This window comes from Aaosphaeria arxii (genome assembly GCF_010015735.1).
Source record: "Aaosphaeria arxii CBS 175.79 unplaced genomic scaffold BU24scaffold_5, whole genome shotgun sequence".
NCBI classification, from domain to species: domain Eukaryota; kingdom Fungi; phylum Ascomycota; class Dothideomycetes; order Pleosporales; genus Aaosphaeria; species Aaosphaeria arxii.
This window is the reverse complement of record NW_022983478.1, coordinates 1,753,336-1,768,246: the sequence shown is the minus strand read 5'-3', so window position 1 is coordinate 1,768,246 and position 14,911 is coordinate 1,753,336. Positions and strand designations below refer to the sequence as shown.

General features: G+C 51.4%; 7 protein-coding genes across 7 annotated transcripts; 2 read left to right on the top strand and 5 right to left on the bottom strand.

The window, feature by feature from the left end:
* Nucleotides 1–1,880, bottom strand: BU24DRAFT_423671 (uncharacterized protein). The gene is made up of 3 exons (XM_033528313.1): nucleotides 1,772–1,880; nucleotides 1,469–1,617; nucleotides 1–1,371 (listed from the first exon to the last, which is right to left on the bottom strand). The coding sequence occupies exons 1-3, from the start codon at nucleotides 1,811–1,813 to the stop codon at nucleotides 267–269; spliced, it is 1,296 nt and encodes a 431-aa protein (XP_033383110.1). The 5' UTR covers nucleotides 1,814–1,880; the 3' UTR covers nucleotides 1–266.
* Nucleotides 1,881–2,679: 799 nt separating this feature from the next.
* On the top strand, nucleotides 2,680–4,077 carry BU24DRAFT_392924 (alcohol dehydrogenase). The gene is made up of 4 exons (XM_033525179.1): nucleotides 2,680–2,970; nucleotides 3,030–3,232; nucleotides 3,289–3,711; nucleotides 3,772–4,077. The coding sequence occupies exons 1-4, from the start codon at nucleotides 2,798–2,800 to the stop codon at nucleotides 3,996–3,998; spliced, it is 1,026 nt and encodes a 341-aa protein (XP_033383109.1). The 5' UTR covers nucleotides 2,680–2,797; the 3' UTR covers nucleotides 3,999–4,077.
* A 1,852-nt stretch (nucleotides 4,078–5,929) lies between these two features.
* On the top strand, nucleotides 5,930–6,721 carry BU24DRAFT_463526 (uncharacterized protein; the record flags this gene model as incomplete). Its single annotated transcript, XM_033532133.1, has 1 exon — nucleotides 5,930–6,721. The coding sequence occupies one exon, from the start codon at nucleotides 5,930–5,932 to the stop codon at nucleotides 6,719–6,721; it is 792 nt and encodes a 263-aa protein (XP_033383108.1).
* Nucleotides 6,722–7,641: 920 nt separating this feature from the next.
* Nucleotides 7,642–9,701, bottom strand: BU24DRAFT_221129 (peptidyl-prolyl cis-trans isomeras-like protein-like 2). The gene has a single exon (XM_033522057.1). It carries the CDS (start codon nucleotides 9,491–9,493, stop codon nucleotides 7,817–7,819), a length of 1,677 nt encoding a protein of 558 aa, XP_033383107.1. The 5' UTR covers nucleotides 9,494–9,701; the 3' UTR covers nucleotides 7,642–7,816.
* Nucleotides 9,702–10,166: 465 nt separating this feature from the next.
* Nucleotides 10,167–10,511, bottom strand: BU24DRAFT_221111 (uncharacterized protein). The gene has a single exon (XM_033522056.1). The coding sequence runs from the start codon at nucleotides 10,408–10,410 to the stop codon at nucleotides 10,231–10,233; it is 180 nt and encodes a 59-aa protein (XP_033383106.1). The 5' UTR covers nucleotides 10,411–10,511; the 3' UTR covers nucleotides 10,167–10,230.
* A 555-nt stretch (nucleotides 10,512–11,066) lies between these two features.
* BU24DRAFT_221109 (uncharacterized protein) lies at nucleotides 11,067–13,471 on the bottom strand. The gene is made up of 2 exons (XM_033522055.1): nucleotides 12,724–13,471; nucleotides 11,067–12,666 (listed from the first exon to the last, which is right to left on the bottom strand). Exons 1-2 carry the CDS (start codon nucleotides 13,189–13,191, stop codon nucleotides 11,257–11,259), a joined length of 1,878 nt encoding a protein of 625 aa, XP_033383105.1. The 5' UTR covers nucleotides 13,192–13,471; the 3' UTR covers nucleotides 11,067–11,256.
* On the bottom strand, nucleotides 13,472–14,265 carry BU24DRAFT_221100 (uncharacterized protein). The gene has a single exon (XM_033522054.1). The coding sequence runs from the start codon at nucleotides 14,170–14,172 to the stop codon at nucleotides 13,753–13,755; it is 420 nt and encodes a 139-aa protein (XP_033383104.1). The 5' UTR covers nucleotides 14,173–14,265; the 3' UTR covers nucleotides 13,472–13,752.
* Between the last annotated feature and the right edge of the window lie 646 nt (nucleotides 14,266–14,911).

The following is a 14,911-nucleotide window of genomic DNA, read 5'->3' as shown; positions in this document are numbered from 1 at the left end:
GTGATAAATGTTCATTCAAGTTGGCGTTGACAGACATCGAGCAATGCAGTGGGTGTTTGGTATGAAGATTTTACGGACATGCTTGTTCACCACTGACCTCGAATCATTCAATAGAGCTTCCAAAAAGTAATAGTGTTAGGGAATAAAAAGTAAGAAAAAGGGTATACATTCACAAAAACGCCCATTCTAGTACAAGATGTTCATACAGCCGTGATGTCGTACGAAGGGATTGGCCAATCCCCAATCGTTGCCTGAATCCCTGATGTCTACAACTCCTGCTTGTTCCCAGGCTCTACACTTGTAGGCCGCTTGACATTCTCGAACTCCTCGTCGAGATCGTCGGGCTGTTCCACCATCTCGGCGTCCTCGTCTAGGGTGGTGTCTTTGAGGGGACCTTCGCTCTCCTCGTACCATTCATTGTTAAGCCAGTCGTGGAGGAGCTCCTTCGCCAACTCGCTCATGTTGTAATAGCCGGGGTTGTTCTTAGGTTCGAACATGGACATGTGCGCAAAAGTCTCCGAAGTGCTTTTGTCGTTCACTGCAGGGACAAAGTATTGTTTCGCTTCACCCTTTGGAAGGTTGCAGAACGTGCGGTCGGTGCCTGCTACTTTTCCAGCCCATGAGTCCTTGTTGTTCTGTGCGTTAACAGCGTGCCCGAGCGTCGTGTGGATGTTGGTGAAGCCAATCGATTGGGTTTGCGAAAGCTTGATCACATTGTAGAGGCGCTTCTTAAGGTCTTCAGGCCGTGCCAGACTGCCCACAAACTCGAGATGCGACGTTGCCCAGCTCCAGCCCTCTGTTATCTGTTCCCTCTTCATATACGCAGCAGCACCTCCAGCAGCGACGGCTCCAGCCGCTCCAGCAAATAATGCCACTCGTCCATAACGCTGCCACAGCGGTGTGGCGGCTGCGTCTGCGTTTGAGTCGCTAACAGCGACCTTTGAACTCTTGTCCGGAGCTGGGAGCATCCTGCTTGCATCTACGGGGCCTGCCTCGGAATTCTTCGCACCCCAACCGAACGCACCAGCAAGGTTCGAATACGCTGCGTATGCCGAGTTTGCGGTTTTCCAGTGGCCTTCGGCGCCATGCGCAACAACTCCGGGGGAGATTCCAAGGTACGGTGTGTCGAAAGCAAGCACGCCTTGAATGTACGGGAACATCAAGAGACTAGGGTCGGGTAGAGAAGAGGTCGAGTGCGACTGGGAGTTGTTGAGAGAGTGGATGGGCTGTTCGTTGATGATAGACAGAAGGGTTTCGGCTGCGACGATACCACCCATGGAGTGGCCGACGAGAACAGTGCGTACGGAGGGGTCCACGGTGGGTGAGGGCGTCCCATTTTCGACCTCGAGATCTATGACTTTGTTCTGAAGCCTGGAATTGATATGTGGTTAGTACTCTAGGTGGCAGAGGCCCGTAGTCGGGCGTGAAAACTCGCGGTGCATGATGTCGCAATGGGACAAGGACTCACCATTCTTTGAACCTCGCCACACATTCCTGTAGATCACCTCTTGTCTCGTACTTGGGATATGTGATGGTCAACACGGAGACCTTTGGTAGCGCATGTTGGAGGATCGCCTTGAGATGGGAAGGGAAATTGGCAAACGTGTCATCGCCGCCCTATATAACAGTAGTGTCAATGTTAGCAGGTGGAATGCAGGTCTTTGAAGGCCTCGGAAGCTTGCGATGCGATGCGGTGCGTGTGCGATGCGATTCATGGGTGGGGAAGTGGTGTCGCGCTGAAGAAAAGAGTGTTGTGTGATTCATTTCGTACCTTGAATCCATGGATAAAGCACAGGAGCAGCGTCTTCTTCATTCTTCTAGACTTGAACTGTGGTCCGGCATGGCGGGGGCGCAAGTTGAGAGCTGAGGCGGGTGAGAAGTCGGTCGTGGCGGGAGCGGGAGGCCGATTACGTCGTCGTTTGTCTGGGGTTCGCTTGCAGCCCTGGCCATAGACATCGATCTCTGATTGGCTGGCCTGACCTGACCATTACCATTCCTTTATCCATCCCCTCACATGAGGCTTGCAGACAAAGTCAGAATATACGGGAAGATAACTACTCTCATCGAAGAAGTTCTACTACAACAGAGAAACTTTCCAAAGAAACAATAAAGGAAGACAATTCAACTCCACCTTTAGACTCTTTTTCCTAAATCCTAAATCCGCTTCATTTTATACTCGTCGTCCGATCACGGACTAGAAAGCTCCTCTCTCCTCCGGCCGGCCTTATAGGTAACATTCATTGAAAACAGTTCCGTCCAATTAGAAACCAGACCGGAGCTCACTCTATCATCATATTCGAATCACCCCGCAAGTGTGCAGAATCGAGTATGCTCGTACCCTTGAACCTCTCTCCAAACCAAGGTGTTTGCATGATCAGTCAGCGATATCATAGTGGGATGTTCCCTTATCCAACCAGTGCCAGCTTCCGAGCCTTCCCTACTGACCAGTGGTGTGGTATGGACTTTTTCCTTATCACCGCATTAGCTCAACATTCGAGACCATCTGCGAGTGAGATCGGCTCAAAGGTTGCTTGGAGATCATGAAGATGATAGAGTCATTGAGAAATCTAGTTGATCCCCTCCACCAATGGCCACGCGACTCGTCATAGCATTGGTTGCATCAATGCTCTTCATTGGATGTAAGCTGATAGCTTGTACTCAGGACGCTTTGTCGTTATCGCAGGTATAAAGCTGAGGGTTTAGAAGCATGATCGAAAACAGTCTGAATACAACTTGCTTTCCAACAATTCCTTCCGACCAATTTACCATTACCTACTCCGTACTCTGACCACGAACTATGTCCTCCCCAAGCATTCCAAAGAGCTGCCGCGCCGTCGTGATCGAGAAGGCGAATGCGCCATGGGCCATAAAGGAGGTTCCTATGAGAGAGCCCAAGGAGGGAGAAGTCCTAATTAAAGTTTCTGCATGTGGTGTCTGTCACTCCGACTCTTTCGTGCAAAATGGCAGCTTGTAAGTAATATCCAAAAGGCAGAGTTGTGGTTGTACTTGGACTAAACGACTACCCAAAGCGGCACGTACCCCCGCATCCCCGGACATGAAGTCATTGGGACTGTAGTGGCTATCGGTCCCAACGAAAGGAAATGGAAAGTCGGCGACAAGGTTGGCGGACCATGGCATGGTGGGCATGACGGGCTATGCACTCCTTGCAATAAGGGCCTTTACCAGATGTGCGAAAATGAAGAGATTAATGGTGTAACTCGAGACGGTGGCTGTAAGCATTTTTTTTGTTCGAGGTCGTTTCAAGGCCAATGTTGACAAACAGAACAGATTCGGAATACTGCATTCTCCGCACAGAAGCTACCGTTCGAATTCCAAAAGACGCCGACCCCGCTGAATATGCACCTCTTCTGTGCGCCGGTGTGACTGTTTTCAATGGCATCCGAAAGATGAATATTACCCATGGAGACATTGTAGCTATACAGGGTCTCGGTGGCCTGGGGCATCTTGCCGTGCAATATGCGCGCAAGATGGGCTATCGGACGGTCGCACTGTCAACTAGCAGTTCGAAGAAGGACTTTGCGTTCCAATTAGGTGCGACCGACTATGTGGATACGAGCAAGGAAGACGCTGCGGAAGCGCTTCAGAAGATGGGCGGCGCTTCCTTGATCGTAGTCACGGCGCCAAATCCTAAGATCATGGGTCCTTTGATCAATGGATGCGGGCCTCTGGGTAAGGTGTTGATACTAGCACGTAAGTTCAAGAAATCACTATTTTCCACAAGCACAATGCGTGAGACTGATTATCGCACAGCTGTTGGAGATATACCAGTCAATACGGCAGCGTTGATCCCTAAGGGCATTAGCGTCCATGGATGGCCCAGTGGACATGCGCTGGACTCTGAAGAAGCAATTAAATTCGCCGAACACCAAGGGGTGAAATGCATGATCGAGAAGTTTCCGTTTGACAAGGTGGAAGACGCTGTGAAGCATATGGAGAGTGGCAAGGTCAGATTCCGCAGCGTCATTGTGATGGATTAAATGTCGAGGTTGTAGATGGCCTGGCAATGGGCGGAATGGGGCGTAAAGAAGGTATGAATTATGCCGAGTACAAGGATGGACATGGAAACAAAAGTTTACAGGCCTTGTGTCTATAATAAACAATCGCCGTCGACAGGAGATGTTGCCATCAAGGTGGACGCTCGCTGCACCTGGTAAACCTGCCTGAACGAGGGTTGCCTGGCTTGGGGGCCTGGATGATGGATAACTACCGTCAACGTTGACAACGAAAAGTAAATGAGAATATACTCCGTACTGTGTAATAGCACGGAAAGCAACGATTATTGCTGTGATTAAGATAATGGTGCATGGATTGGTTACTAACTGTTAGATGTGACTACAATTGTCATTGCCTACATTTGTACAAACGGCGACTCCGTATCTAACAAAGTACACAGTATCTTGTAGCTATCTGCTTACTCGTATCCTATAGGTGGTAGGATACTACCTGAGATATAACTTTGCCTCAGCCTGTGTGATTCCAGCTTCGTATAATTAGCTATAGGTGATAGTAGAGGCATCCATAACCAATCATTACAGACAAACGTCCGCATGTATCGGCACGCGCCTCTCTCAATCATGTCTCAGGTACTGTCGAGCCCCCTCCTGGGCGGCTCCTCTGTGCTGAAAGATGGATGGATTAGGGATGGAGGGATGAGGGGAGTGCCTCGAGTGGCTTCAGGTCTCTGTCTCAGGGGATGCCTGTCGCATGTGTAACCAGCATTGCAGCCAATCCGCATACTCGAACGAGCTTCCCCGTGTTTCAAGTCAGCCCTCTCGTGTCTCTCTTGTCCCCAAACCCCAACACATCATCACTCCAAGTATCCAACTATGCTCCTTATGCTCACATCCTCCCTAGAAACTCCCTGGACCACTTGGATTACCTAGAGAAGAACAGGTCTTGCCTATCCTGCCCATCACCGCCCATCACCAGAACATGGCCCACCAACCGCCATGCGTCGCTCTCTTAAACACAACGACCTCCCTGGAGATCCACCTCTTCTCTTGCCCTCTCTATCCTTTCGGAAGAAACGGCTGCCTCTTTGCCGCTCCCGCAACGGCATGAACTACTGAATATCTTCACGAATCTTACGACATCCTCTTCTTCCTTTGGGCACCATCCCTTCCTTCGCATAATCGCTTTGTTAGGGTCTCTCGCGCTGGCCGTGTTTTCTTTTCTTTTCCATTCAAATCCCCCTCCTCTACACCTTCATCTTTTTTATAATCTGGCGTTTGCTCTCCAGTACTTCTCTCCTTGCAGGCCCGGCGCCGTTTGTCCTTTGCATCTCCACTCGGGCTGTCCCCTCCTTGTCTCAGTCACTCATTGCCTTGCAGAACTCGTGCTTGACTGTCTTTCGTTTGTACGCTCGCGAAGGTTGAAGTTCAAAGACCAATTGGTCAAGTTTGCAACCTTCTTATTGCCGGGACCATCATCGGTGCGAGCGATTCCGTTGGCTTTGTGTCGTGCCTGAATCCCGTATTCAAAAGCATAAGCAAGTAGCCGTGAATATTTGGAAGATCCCCCCGGACAGCAAAAGGTTTAAAAAAAAGTATTTGCGAGCCTTATTTCTCGATCCGAAGAGCGGAAACAAACAGCATCATCGACAGCGCAGCAACGGTGTTCGCGTATTGACATTCTATTTGTATTTCGCTGGTGGTTCGACAAAGTCCAGACTCCGAGACTCACAACGACCAAGTCGCATAAATCTCCGAGTCACACCGTCCACGATTTTCCCAGCTTCCCAAACCGCAGCCGTCTCACCACCACGAGTGCATTATCTTCCTACCAAGACAGTGCAAGGCCTGCTGCGTGAACAACGGTTGGTGACGCTCACAAATCACCCATCATCTCCGCAACTGCCCCACTCGCCCAAGGACCTTCCAGCCTCAATTAATCTCCATCTCCCACCAACATGGCCCGCTCTTCAACAACATCCATCTGGCGAACACTCATCATGTCGGCTCTCGTCCCTGTGGGTGTAGCCGTCACCAACAGCCCGGTGTCGCTTTCCAACTTCATCCCCCGCATAGAGAACCTTCCTTCGCAATGCCAGAGCGTATACACAAGGACCATCCAAGGTTGTACGCAAACCGACTTCACCAGCAGCAGCGGCTGCAGCTCTTCCTGTCTCAACGGCTTGGTGACCATCACCCGAGAAGTGAATCGCTCTTGCGCAAACGTGGACGTGCCAGAAACCAGCATCATCGGTGTCTTCCTCCTCGGCCTCGGAATCCCAAGTCTCTGCCCCAACGCAGTTGTCACCACCATCGCAGCTACATCCGCGGCGCCAACCCAGCAACCACCGCCGCCGCAGACGTCAAGTTCAGAAGATGATGGTGACGATGTCACTACAACGACGACATCATCTGCCGCAGCCGTGACCTCAACCTCAAGCGGCATCGCAGTAGACCCCAGCATCCCCACCGACACCACCCTCGCAACCTCCATCGCAACAACCGCAGTCCAATCCGCCAACCCACCCTCAGAAACAGGAAACCAGGATGCACAGTCGTCCCCCGCAACCAGCGCAGCAGCTCCCCAGCAAACAGCCGACACGCAAAAGTCCAACGCCGAGTCCGGAGGCGGCTCGCCGTTCGACGTGGTCGCAGAAGGCGGCGCCGCACCACCCTCCGAGCGCATCGGCAGCAAAGTCGCCCTCAGCTGCATACTCGGCACCGCGCTGTTATTCACCATCTTCCTCTAATCCTCCCGTGCGTGCGTGCGTTGTTGCTTGAGGCATATACACACACTCCACGACTCTTTTTTGCGACTACGGATGCGAGGTAATCCGAGACGTGTACGATTAGTTATTCCCCTTCTGTCGTTGATTTTCTTTCTTTCTTCTTCTTCTGATTCCTATTCTTCTCTTTTGCTTTTTCTTTTTTGTACCATATATACCCCACCGTGCTGGAAGTACAAAGTCATCGAGAATCCAGGATGATTTACCACACAACACGCAAAATGCCGTCTGGACGAGAGAGATGCATGAATGGATGGGTGGATGGATGACTCAGGACACGAGAAAGGAGGACTCCAACAACCCATCTCTCTAGACGAGAGAGGAACGAAGGATACACACACAGAGAGAGGAAGAGAGAGACGGAGTGTGGAAAGCCCCACACAAAGCTTCAGCATGAAGAAATCAGCTGAGGGTCATGCTATGTAATGATACAAACAACAACAACAAAAATGTGTAAACTCAGCTTCACAAGCTCGCTTGGCCTTTGTAACTGGGCAGAGCAGCACACAAGCTTGAAGAAATAGGAAAAAAAAAGAAATACAAATACATAAAATTCAAACAATTCAGACTTCATAGGAAATTGGCAGTTTTCCGAAATGTGAAGACTTGCTCACTTTACTTACTATGTACCGCTTGACTCCGCCTTGACGTCGACAATGCCTATCAAGACAACGCATAGATGGGGCAACGGCGAATAATTGCCCTGCCATCCCAGCACGGAAGCAGTCATCTGTTTTGTTTTATACATACCATGCACACCACGAGGTCTGCAACGAGGTATACCCAGTTAATCTTTCCAGTCTGTCAGCCGCCTCCCCGCCGCCCCGTGAAGGAAGGTAGAACCCCTGATGCCTGGTGGTGATCATCACGTATGTTTGAAGAAAAAGTACGGCCGTGCCCGACGGAAGAACGTCTAGGTGAACAGTTTATATTCTGTAAGGATGGAAGGGTGGGTGGGGTTTGGGTATCTAGGTTAATCGGTGTACTGAACAGTATATATATGAGTGTTTGTTTTAAACTCCAAGCGTGACTTTTTCTTCGTTTCTTTTCTTCTTTTTATCACCAACTGTCGAAGTTTCCGAATCCGCCTGTCCGCGCTTTCTTCTTGACGGGCGGTTCGTCGGCTTCGTCCCATTCGCCGACGATCTCGTCTTCGTTTTGTTGCTGCTGCTGCTTCGCTGCTTGGAGATACTTCCCAACGCCCTGGCCGGCGGATGAATCGTTGTCGACGGTACCGTCTTTGCGTATCCTCTTCCCCGTCCATGTGGTCCTCTCGTCTGCCCTGCCGCCCTGTCTGCGGATCTCCTCTTCTTCTTCCTCTTTGTTCGCCTTGTCTTTGCGCTCCTTCTCCCACTCTTCGAAGGGGTCGACAAACACGACGACGTCCAGGATCTCGAGGTCCTCGACCGGCTTGTCCTTCTCGCCCGTCTCCGCCATCTCCATCGACTTGAGCGTCGTGTCCAATCCGCCGACCACCCGCGCGAAGATGGTATGCTTTCGATCCAGATGCGGCACCTGACGATACGTGATGAAGAACTGCGAAGTATTTGTGTTCTTCCCCTTATTCGCCATGCTCAGCACGCCCCTCTTATCGTGCTTCTCCGGCCCGTCGAACTCGTCGTTGAACGGCTTGCCCCAGATGCTCTGGCCGCCGCGGCCCGTGCCCGTGGGGTCGCCGCCCTGGATCATGAACCCCTTGATGTTGCGGTGGAAGATGGTGTTCCTGTAGTACCCCTTCTGCGCGAGCTTCACGAAGTTCCAGACCGCGCGCGGCGCGAATTCCGGCAGCAGCTCGATGTTCAGGTCGCCCAGGGACGTGGAGATCCGGGCGTACCCCTTGTTCTTGACGCGCTTGGGCTTCAGCATGTAGTCTTCGTCGGAGAGGATGGCCCGCTCGCCTGATGTGTGCGGCGTCACGCCCGTGGATGTGAAGGATGCGGCTGCTTTGCCGGAGGTGTAGACGGCGGCGTTGTAGGCCATTTTGGCGGGAGGTGGCGGCGCTGCTTTCGAGGCAGCGCCGTTCTTCTGAGCAGACGCGCCCGGTTTTGAAACTTGTCCGCCTGCTGCTTTGAGTTGTCGGTCCGCTCGAGCCTTTGCGACGGCCTCTTTGGCCTTCAGAATCTTAGCAGCGTTGCCCAGCGCTTCTACGTTGACGCTGCCTTCATCTCCGGGCACGATGGTCTCGCCGTCCTTGATATGCTTGAACTGCCCGAAGTTCCTCGCCTCGATGTTCTGCGGGTCTTGCAGCGTGATGATGTCTTTCCTGCTGAAGTCCTCGTCCGACACCAGGTCCTTCCAGTTCTTCGACTTGATGTTCAGCCGCTCCACCGTGTCCCACGAGAACACATTGCCCGTGTTCCCCAGCGCGACGATGTGCGTGTTGTCCGTGAACACCTTGTACGTGACCGGGTCGACGTACTCGCCATCCTCGTTCTTCGCGAAGTGCAGCGCGATCAAGTCCGCGCGCTTCAACGGCGAGCCGTCGACCGGGTTGGTGTCCTTGTGCTTCGAGAGCCAGGTGAGGATGTGCGTGAGGTCGAAGATGGTGCCCGTGGATGTGCAGACGGGGTCGGTGAACGGCTGCAGCGACACGGCGCAGTAGTTGAAGGGGAGTCGTCGAAAGGAGCCGCCCGAGTTTTCCGCCCGGCCTGCGTTTGCGCCGCGCGAGGTGCCGAAGGCGTCGCTCGAGGACCACTCCGAGTGCGTGATGTAGAGTTTGTCGGTTCCTTTCCCCATGGCTGCGAGTGCGTGTCTGGAGGAGGGGAAATGTTGTGTTGGTGTACTGTCGATGCGGTGCGGTTTCAAAAAAAGTTGAGGGTTGGGACTGGTGCCAAGCTTATGACGCGCTGCTGGGATGTTCCGATTGAGTCGCGACCATAAGAAAGAAGTCGCTATGTTGCAAACTCGTACTAAGTATGAAGTTTTATTCACAATTACTCGCTAGATATCTATATTCCGGAATCGAAGTGGATGTCCTGTTGTCTAGTTTTGATGAGAAAATGTATCGAACCATGTCCTTTCAAAGGAGCTCCGGATTCATGGTTCACAGTCTCTATTCTGAGTGTTGAATCACAATCCGATCGAACCATGGGTCGGTACCTAAATATCGATCCCCATCTTCCAATAGACCTTAGATAACCTATTATTGGGCATTCAACTATAATCAACAAAGCCTAACGTACAGCGTGATGCAATTGACCGGAAAAGAGCATTTAATCCAAATGCCGAATCGAAGCAAACTACCCAGATGTTGAAAGACAGATAGTATATCACAAAAGTGTTGAACAGAAGGGATGAAAGGTACCTCGATCAAAAGTCACTTGCAGGCGCTCAACAACAGCTTCTTAGTCTAATCAAAGCATCACATATCTTCTATTCTTTAAAGCCTACTGCTTGGTTTTACAGTAAGCTCAAGTCAAGGAAAAAAGTTAAAAGACAAAGTATTATCTAACGTATAACTTCAGGAGAAAAGGCTACAAACAATTATAAAAGGACAGATGAGAATAATAACACGCATCCCTTTCTATTTGATAGAATTCTAGTTTAGCTAGCAACCGCAAGAGAAATAAAAAATAATAATAGAGTGAACTCTTTACTTTCATCTTCATGTTTACTACTTCTGTTCTCTTCATACTTTCCAAGGTTATTAGCATACAAAACAATCTACAACCCAGCTTTTCAAGGTTACTTCCTCCTTGCAAGAAGAGTTACGAGCTTGAGATAGGGAAGATTCAATTAAATAAGTGGACAAGGGGATGGGCTAAAGGACGTCTGGATATGCATGTATGCACTTCACTGGAATTCGTGGTTTGGATTTCGTGGGCAGAACAAGGGGGCAGGACTAACCGAGTAGTAGAGTGGTGGAGGCCAGGAACGGGCAAGTCGTAGCGACGACCATTTACTCGACAACCAAGCCAACGTTCAAGACGACATGATTAAAGGCTGCTGCCAGTCATTAAATTGCACAGACAAGCAAGGAATGGCGTTCATTATTGCCAGTGTAACGTTTTCTTTTATTTCTCGTTCATTTGGAACCTTGGTGGTAGTGAAATTACACTGGCATTCCGAAAAATCTTTCCACCCCCCTTTTGCTGTCCCATGTTTCCCCCTCGGATGCTGAGCATCATGTGAACATCATACATGCTGCAAAAGTCCTTTGTCCTCTACCAAATCACACAGTGAATTTGGCAAGGCCACCAATCACTAAATGGTTCTCATAGACATTCCTTCCTCCCAGTGAGGAGATGGCTGGAAACATTTGTGGGAGCCCCACAGGGCCGTCCAGCAAGTAAAATTACAAACTCCAAGTATGCTGATGATTGATGCACACAGTATGCTGCTTGATGTTCCGGAGCAGCGTGCTCATAAAAAAAACCCACCCAATGCAATGCACGCTTGAACGCACCAAATAAAGACAGGAAAGTTGAAAACAGAAAACAGAATGCCGGACATCAATGTCCGCCGGTCGTGCAATATATGTACAGAAAAGGTATGAATGATCAGCGAGGAGGGGCCATCTGCTGCGGGATGGGCAATTGGTTGTAATGATGTGGCTCATTCCAAGCACCGGCTTCCATGTATGGCAAAGGACCGACTCGTCGCTCAGTCATGGGCCGGCCCAGAGGTTGGTATTGCATCTGGTCGTAGCCAATGTTACGAGCAGGATTGTGCATAGACGTCGTCGGTGGTGGGACGAGGAGGGTGTGTACTCCGCGGACCGGGCGATAGGGCGACTGCCGTTGGCTAAGGAAATACGAAGGAGAGAGCTGTCGTTGGCCAGTAGAGAATGTCGCACTGATAGGAGAGGATCCCGCAGATGGTGGGTAAGGGCTGACCTGGCGAGATCGCTCGTGCGTAGGAGTGGTATTTGGGAAGGGAGGAGCTGCTGCAGACGTCGGCGTGGCCACGGCGGGTTGGGGCCAGAGGGCGGCAGGTGCATACACCATGTTCATGGATCGACTTCCAGGAACTGGGAGCGGGAGCTCTTGCCAGCTGTTTACTGCAGGAGGAGGGTTGTGCTGCGGTGGTGGAATAGCTAGGCTGGGCAGAGGTGGCAAGCGGTTCATTGAGGGTTGAGGCTCGAACGTCTTGTTCAACGGCGTCTGGAGGGTGGGAATCAAAGGAGCCTGGCTGTAGGGTCCAGGGGTAAGGCCATGGGCGAGTCGCTTCGCAGGTGGCTCGACACTGTGGTCGGCACTGCGCTTTCGTTGAATCAGTGGACCCAATTCCGGCAGAGGCCCGATCGGGGAGACCGCACTGGAAGTCGCTTGAGGTTGGAGGAGCGGCGTGTTCGAGAATTGCGAGCGGCAGGGTGAGAACGAAGTGGTTGTTGGGGGTGAGAGCTGATGGGGCGGCGGGGAAGGTACGAAGGCATTCGGGACCTGGAGAGTGGGCGTAGGGGGGCCGACGGGGCTGACGGCACCAGAGGCTGGCACCTTGGAGGCACGATCGTAGAAGGTTCCGAACTTTCCAAGCAACTTGTGCCAATCTTCCCACTCTTTCTTCGAGGTGAACAAGCTGTATCGCATATTACTGAGGAATTCCACCTCCATGATGTGGACCTCCTGAACGGAAATTCCGGAAACCTCGGCCCATGTCTTGTTTGTGTACGTGTTGTCATCCAGGAACTTATTGCCCAACATCAGAGCCACCGTGAGGAGACGGTATTCACTACCAGGCTTGCCCTTAACAGTTGGATTCGTCTGCTTCAACCTATAGATGAAGAGCAGTGCCAAGAGAATGACGTTCGAAGCAACTTGCGTGGTGGTGAGGATGGTGGCTACCCATTTCTTGAAACCCGTCGTAGGGATGGCATCTGGAACGAGGGCTTGGACAGAGAGTCGAGGGGAGCTGTTTTCTACAACGGATTTGAGGGTGGAGGAGTTTTCGAACCAGAAAAGACATGTAATCTACCTTCTGTTAGCATTTAAAAATTTAAACATTCTAGGGGAGCATTTAGAACTCACCTCTGCCGCTAATTGTGGAAGACCTTCCTGCGGTGTGTTGATTGAGTCGGGCACCCTTAGATTTGGCGCAATGGACCACCTCTTTCGCTGCTGGGTACCCATATCTTGAGTCTCCTTGACCGTCCGATTCTGCATCGACCGAGAGGAAGGGCTCCCCTGCGTCGAGGCGACCCTGGAGTTACCGATGGCGGGCAATTGAAAGCCATAATGCTGACCAGCACCCCCACTGGGTGGAAGTGATACCAACCTTACAGCCGAACCAGGTACATCAGTGGGCGGTGTGAGTGGCGGTAGAGGGGCAGATCGTAGAGCATCGAGCTCGTTGCCTGATGTTATTCTTGGGATCGGTAATTGCATCTGGCGTTGGGGATCGAATTTCGAGATGGGATGTGAGGGAGTATAGAGGTCGTAGGGACGCTCCCTGGGGAAGGCATGAGGCATCGGGTTTGGGAGTTGTAATTCGAGCATATGGGCGGCTGGTCGATTACTCCGGGGAGAGTGAGTACTGGAGGAAAGAGCTATGGAGCGTAGCTGCCGAAGTGGGATTGAAGTGATTTATAGAAGGTGGAAATAGCCTCAATGCCTGCGTACGAGCATGAGCAAGAGCAATAGACCGACGAGTCTTATGATGGAAGCAGATTAAGGTTTGTTTGCGTTTTCTATGCTTTGCACATTGCCAGCATGGGCCTTGAGTGGTGGTCCCGGGGAAAGGGTTGCTGCTTGGGCGACGTCAAGCAAGGGAAGGCGTAGGTAATTGTTGATGGTATGCTGTTTGTGAAATCGTCTGTATCCACGACCCAGTGAACAATGCAACCCTAGTTCCGGAGAGCAGGTCCAATGGAAGAGTAGAAAGGTGAAGAGGAGAGGAGAGGCTTCTGTTGGTGAGGAGGACTTTTGATGTTCGATCGAGGGAGGAGGTACGCTTCTACTGAAGTAGTAGAAGAGGAAGGAGCGAAGGATGACGATTATGAGAGGCGTATATCTAGCAAGACCGGGACAAGGCGTGAGAGAGGTTACGGAGATGCTAGGCTAAACCTGGTATATGTAGTCGCGGTGATAATGGTAATGATAGTGGAGTATGAAGGAGAAGAGGGAGAGTGGTAGTAGTCGTAGGAGTATGTGATTGACTTTGGTGGATGGTTGGTCGGTCGGTTGGTCGATTGATTGATTGAGGGTGAAAGGGAGAGAGTGAAAGGATGGTGACAGCGGGTCGAAGATATTTTGAGGTAGGTAGGCGTGGATGGATGAAAGGGTGAAGGGTTTGGGGCGGGTTGGGAATAGATACAATAAAACACAATTCACAACGGAGTCGTGAGTGAATGACTGACTATACCCAGAAGTATGTCTATCCATCGATCCATCCATGATCCATCGAACCAACCAACCAACCAACCAAGTAGCCAGCCAGTCAGTCAGGTCAACCAGCCAACCGGCCGACCAACCAACCATCCATGACGAGTGAAGGAGGCGGCGGCGGCGGCGGAGGAGGAGAAGGAGGAGGCAGAGGGAAACAGAGGATGAGCTTTCGGAAAGGTTCCAGGCGTGACAGGGATGGATGGATGGTGAATACAAAATAGTGTGGATAGGCGATGGTTTGGGCCCTTGGGGGGTGGATGGGTATGGGTGGGAAGGGTGGTAATGGCGGACTAGGGGGGTGTGAGGGGTGTGTGCGTATGTGTGAGAGTGTGAGTGTTAGTATTGTATGAGTGTAAGTGTGAGTGTGAGTGTGAGTGTGAGTGGGTAGGGTACAATAGGGTATCAGCCTAAGGGGGCACTACCTAGGACTGGGACCAGGTTAGGTAGGTTAGGTATTAGTTAGTTAGGGTAAGGAATGAGGGGACGGGGATGATGGGAACGGCAACGACGACGACGACAACGAAAAGCCCCAAAAGAAGGCTGATCCAGAAGTAGAAGCAGCAACGAGCTTCTGACATGAAGAACCCAATAAGCGAGGGAATAGCTACCTAGTGACCTAGTGATGAACAGACCAGACAGCTTCAACTAAAGGTTGCCTGCGTTAGGTACACCACCGCACACCTACAGTGGGAAGTCAAAGCCATGCTCATGCCCATACCCATGCCCGCCCCATGCTATGTTACCTACCTAATGCTATGCCATGCCATGCCATGCCAAATCACAACCACAAAAAAGGCATGCGGCATGTCCCAATCAACCTTGAACTTGATCA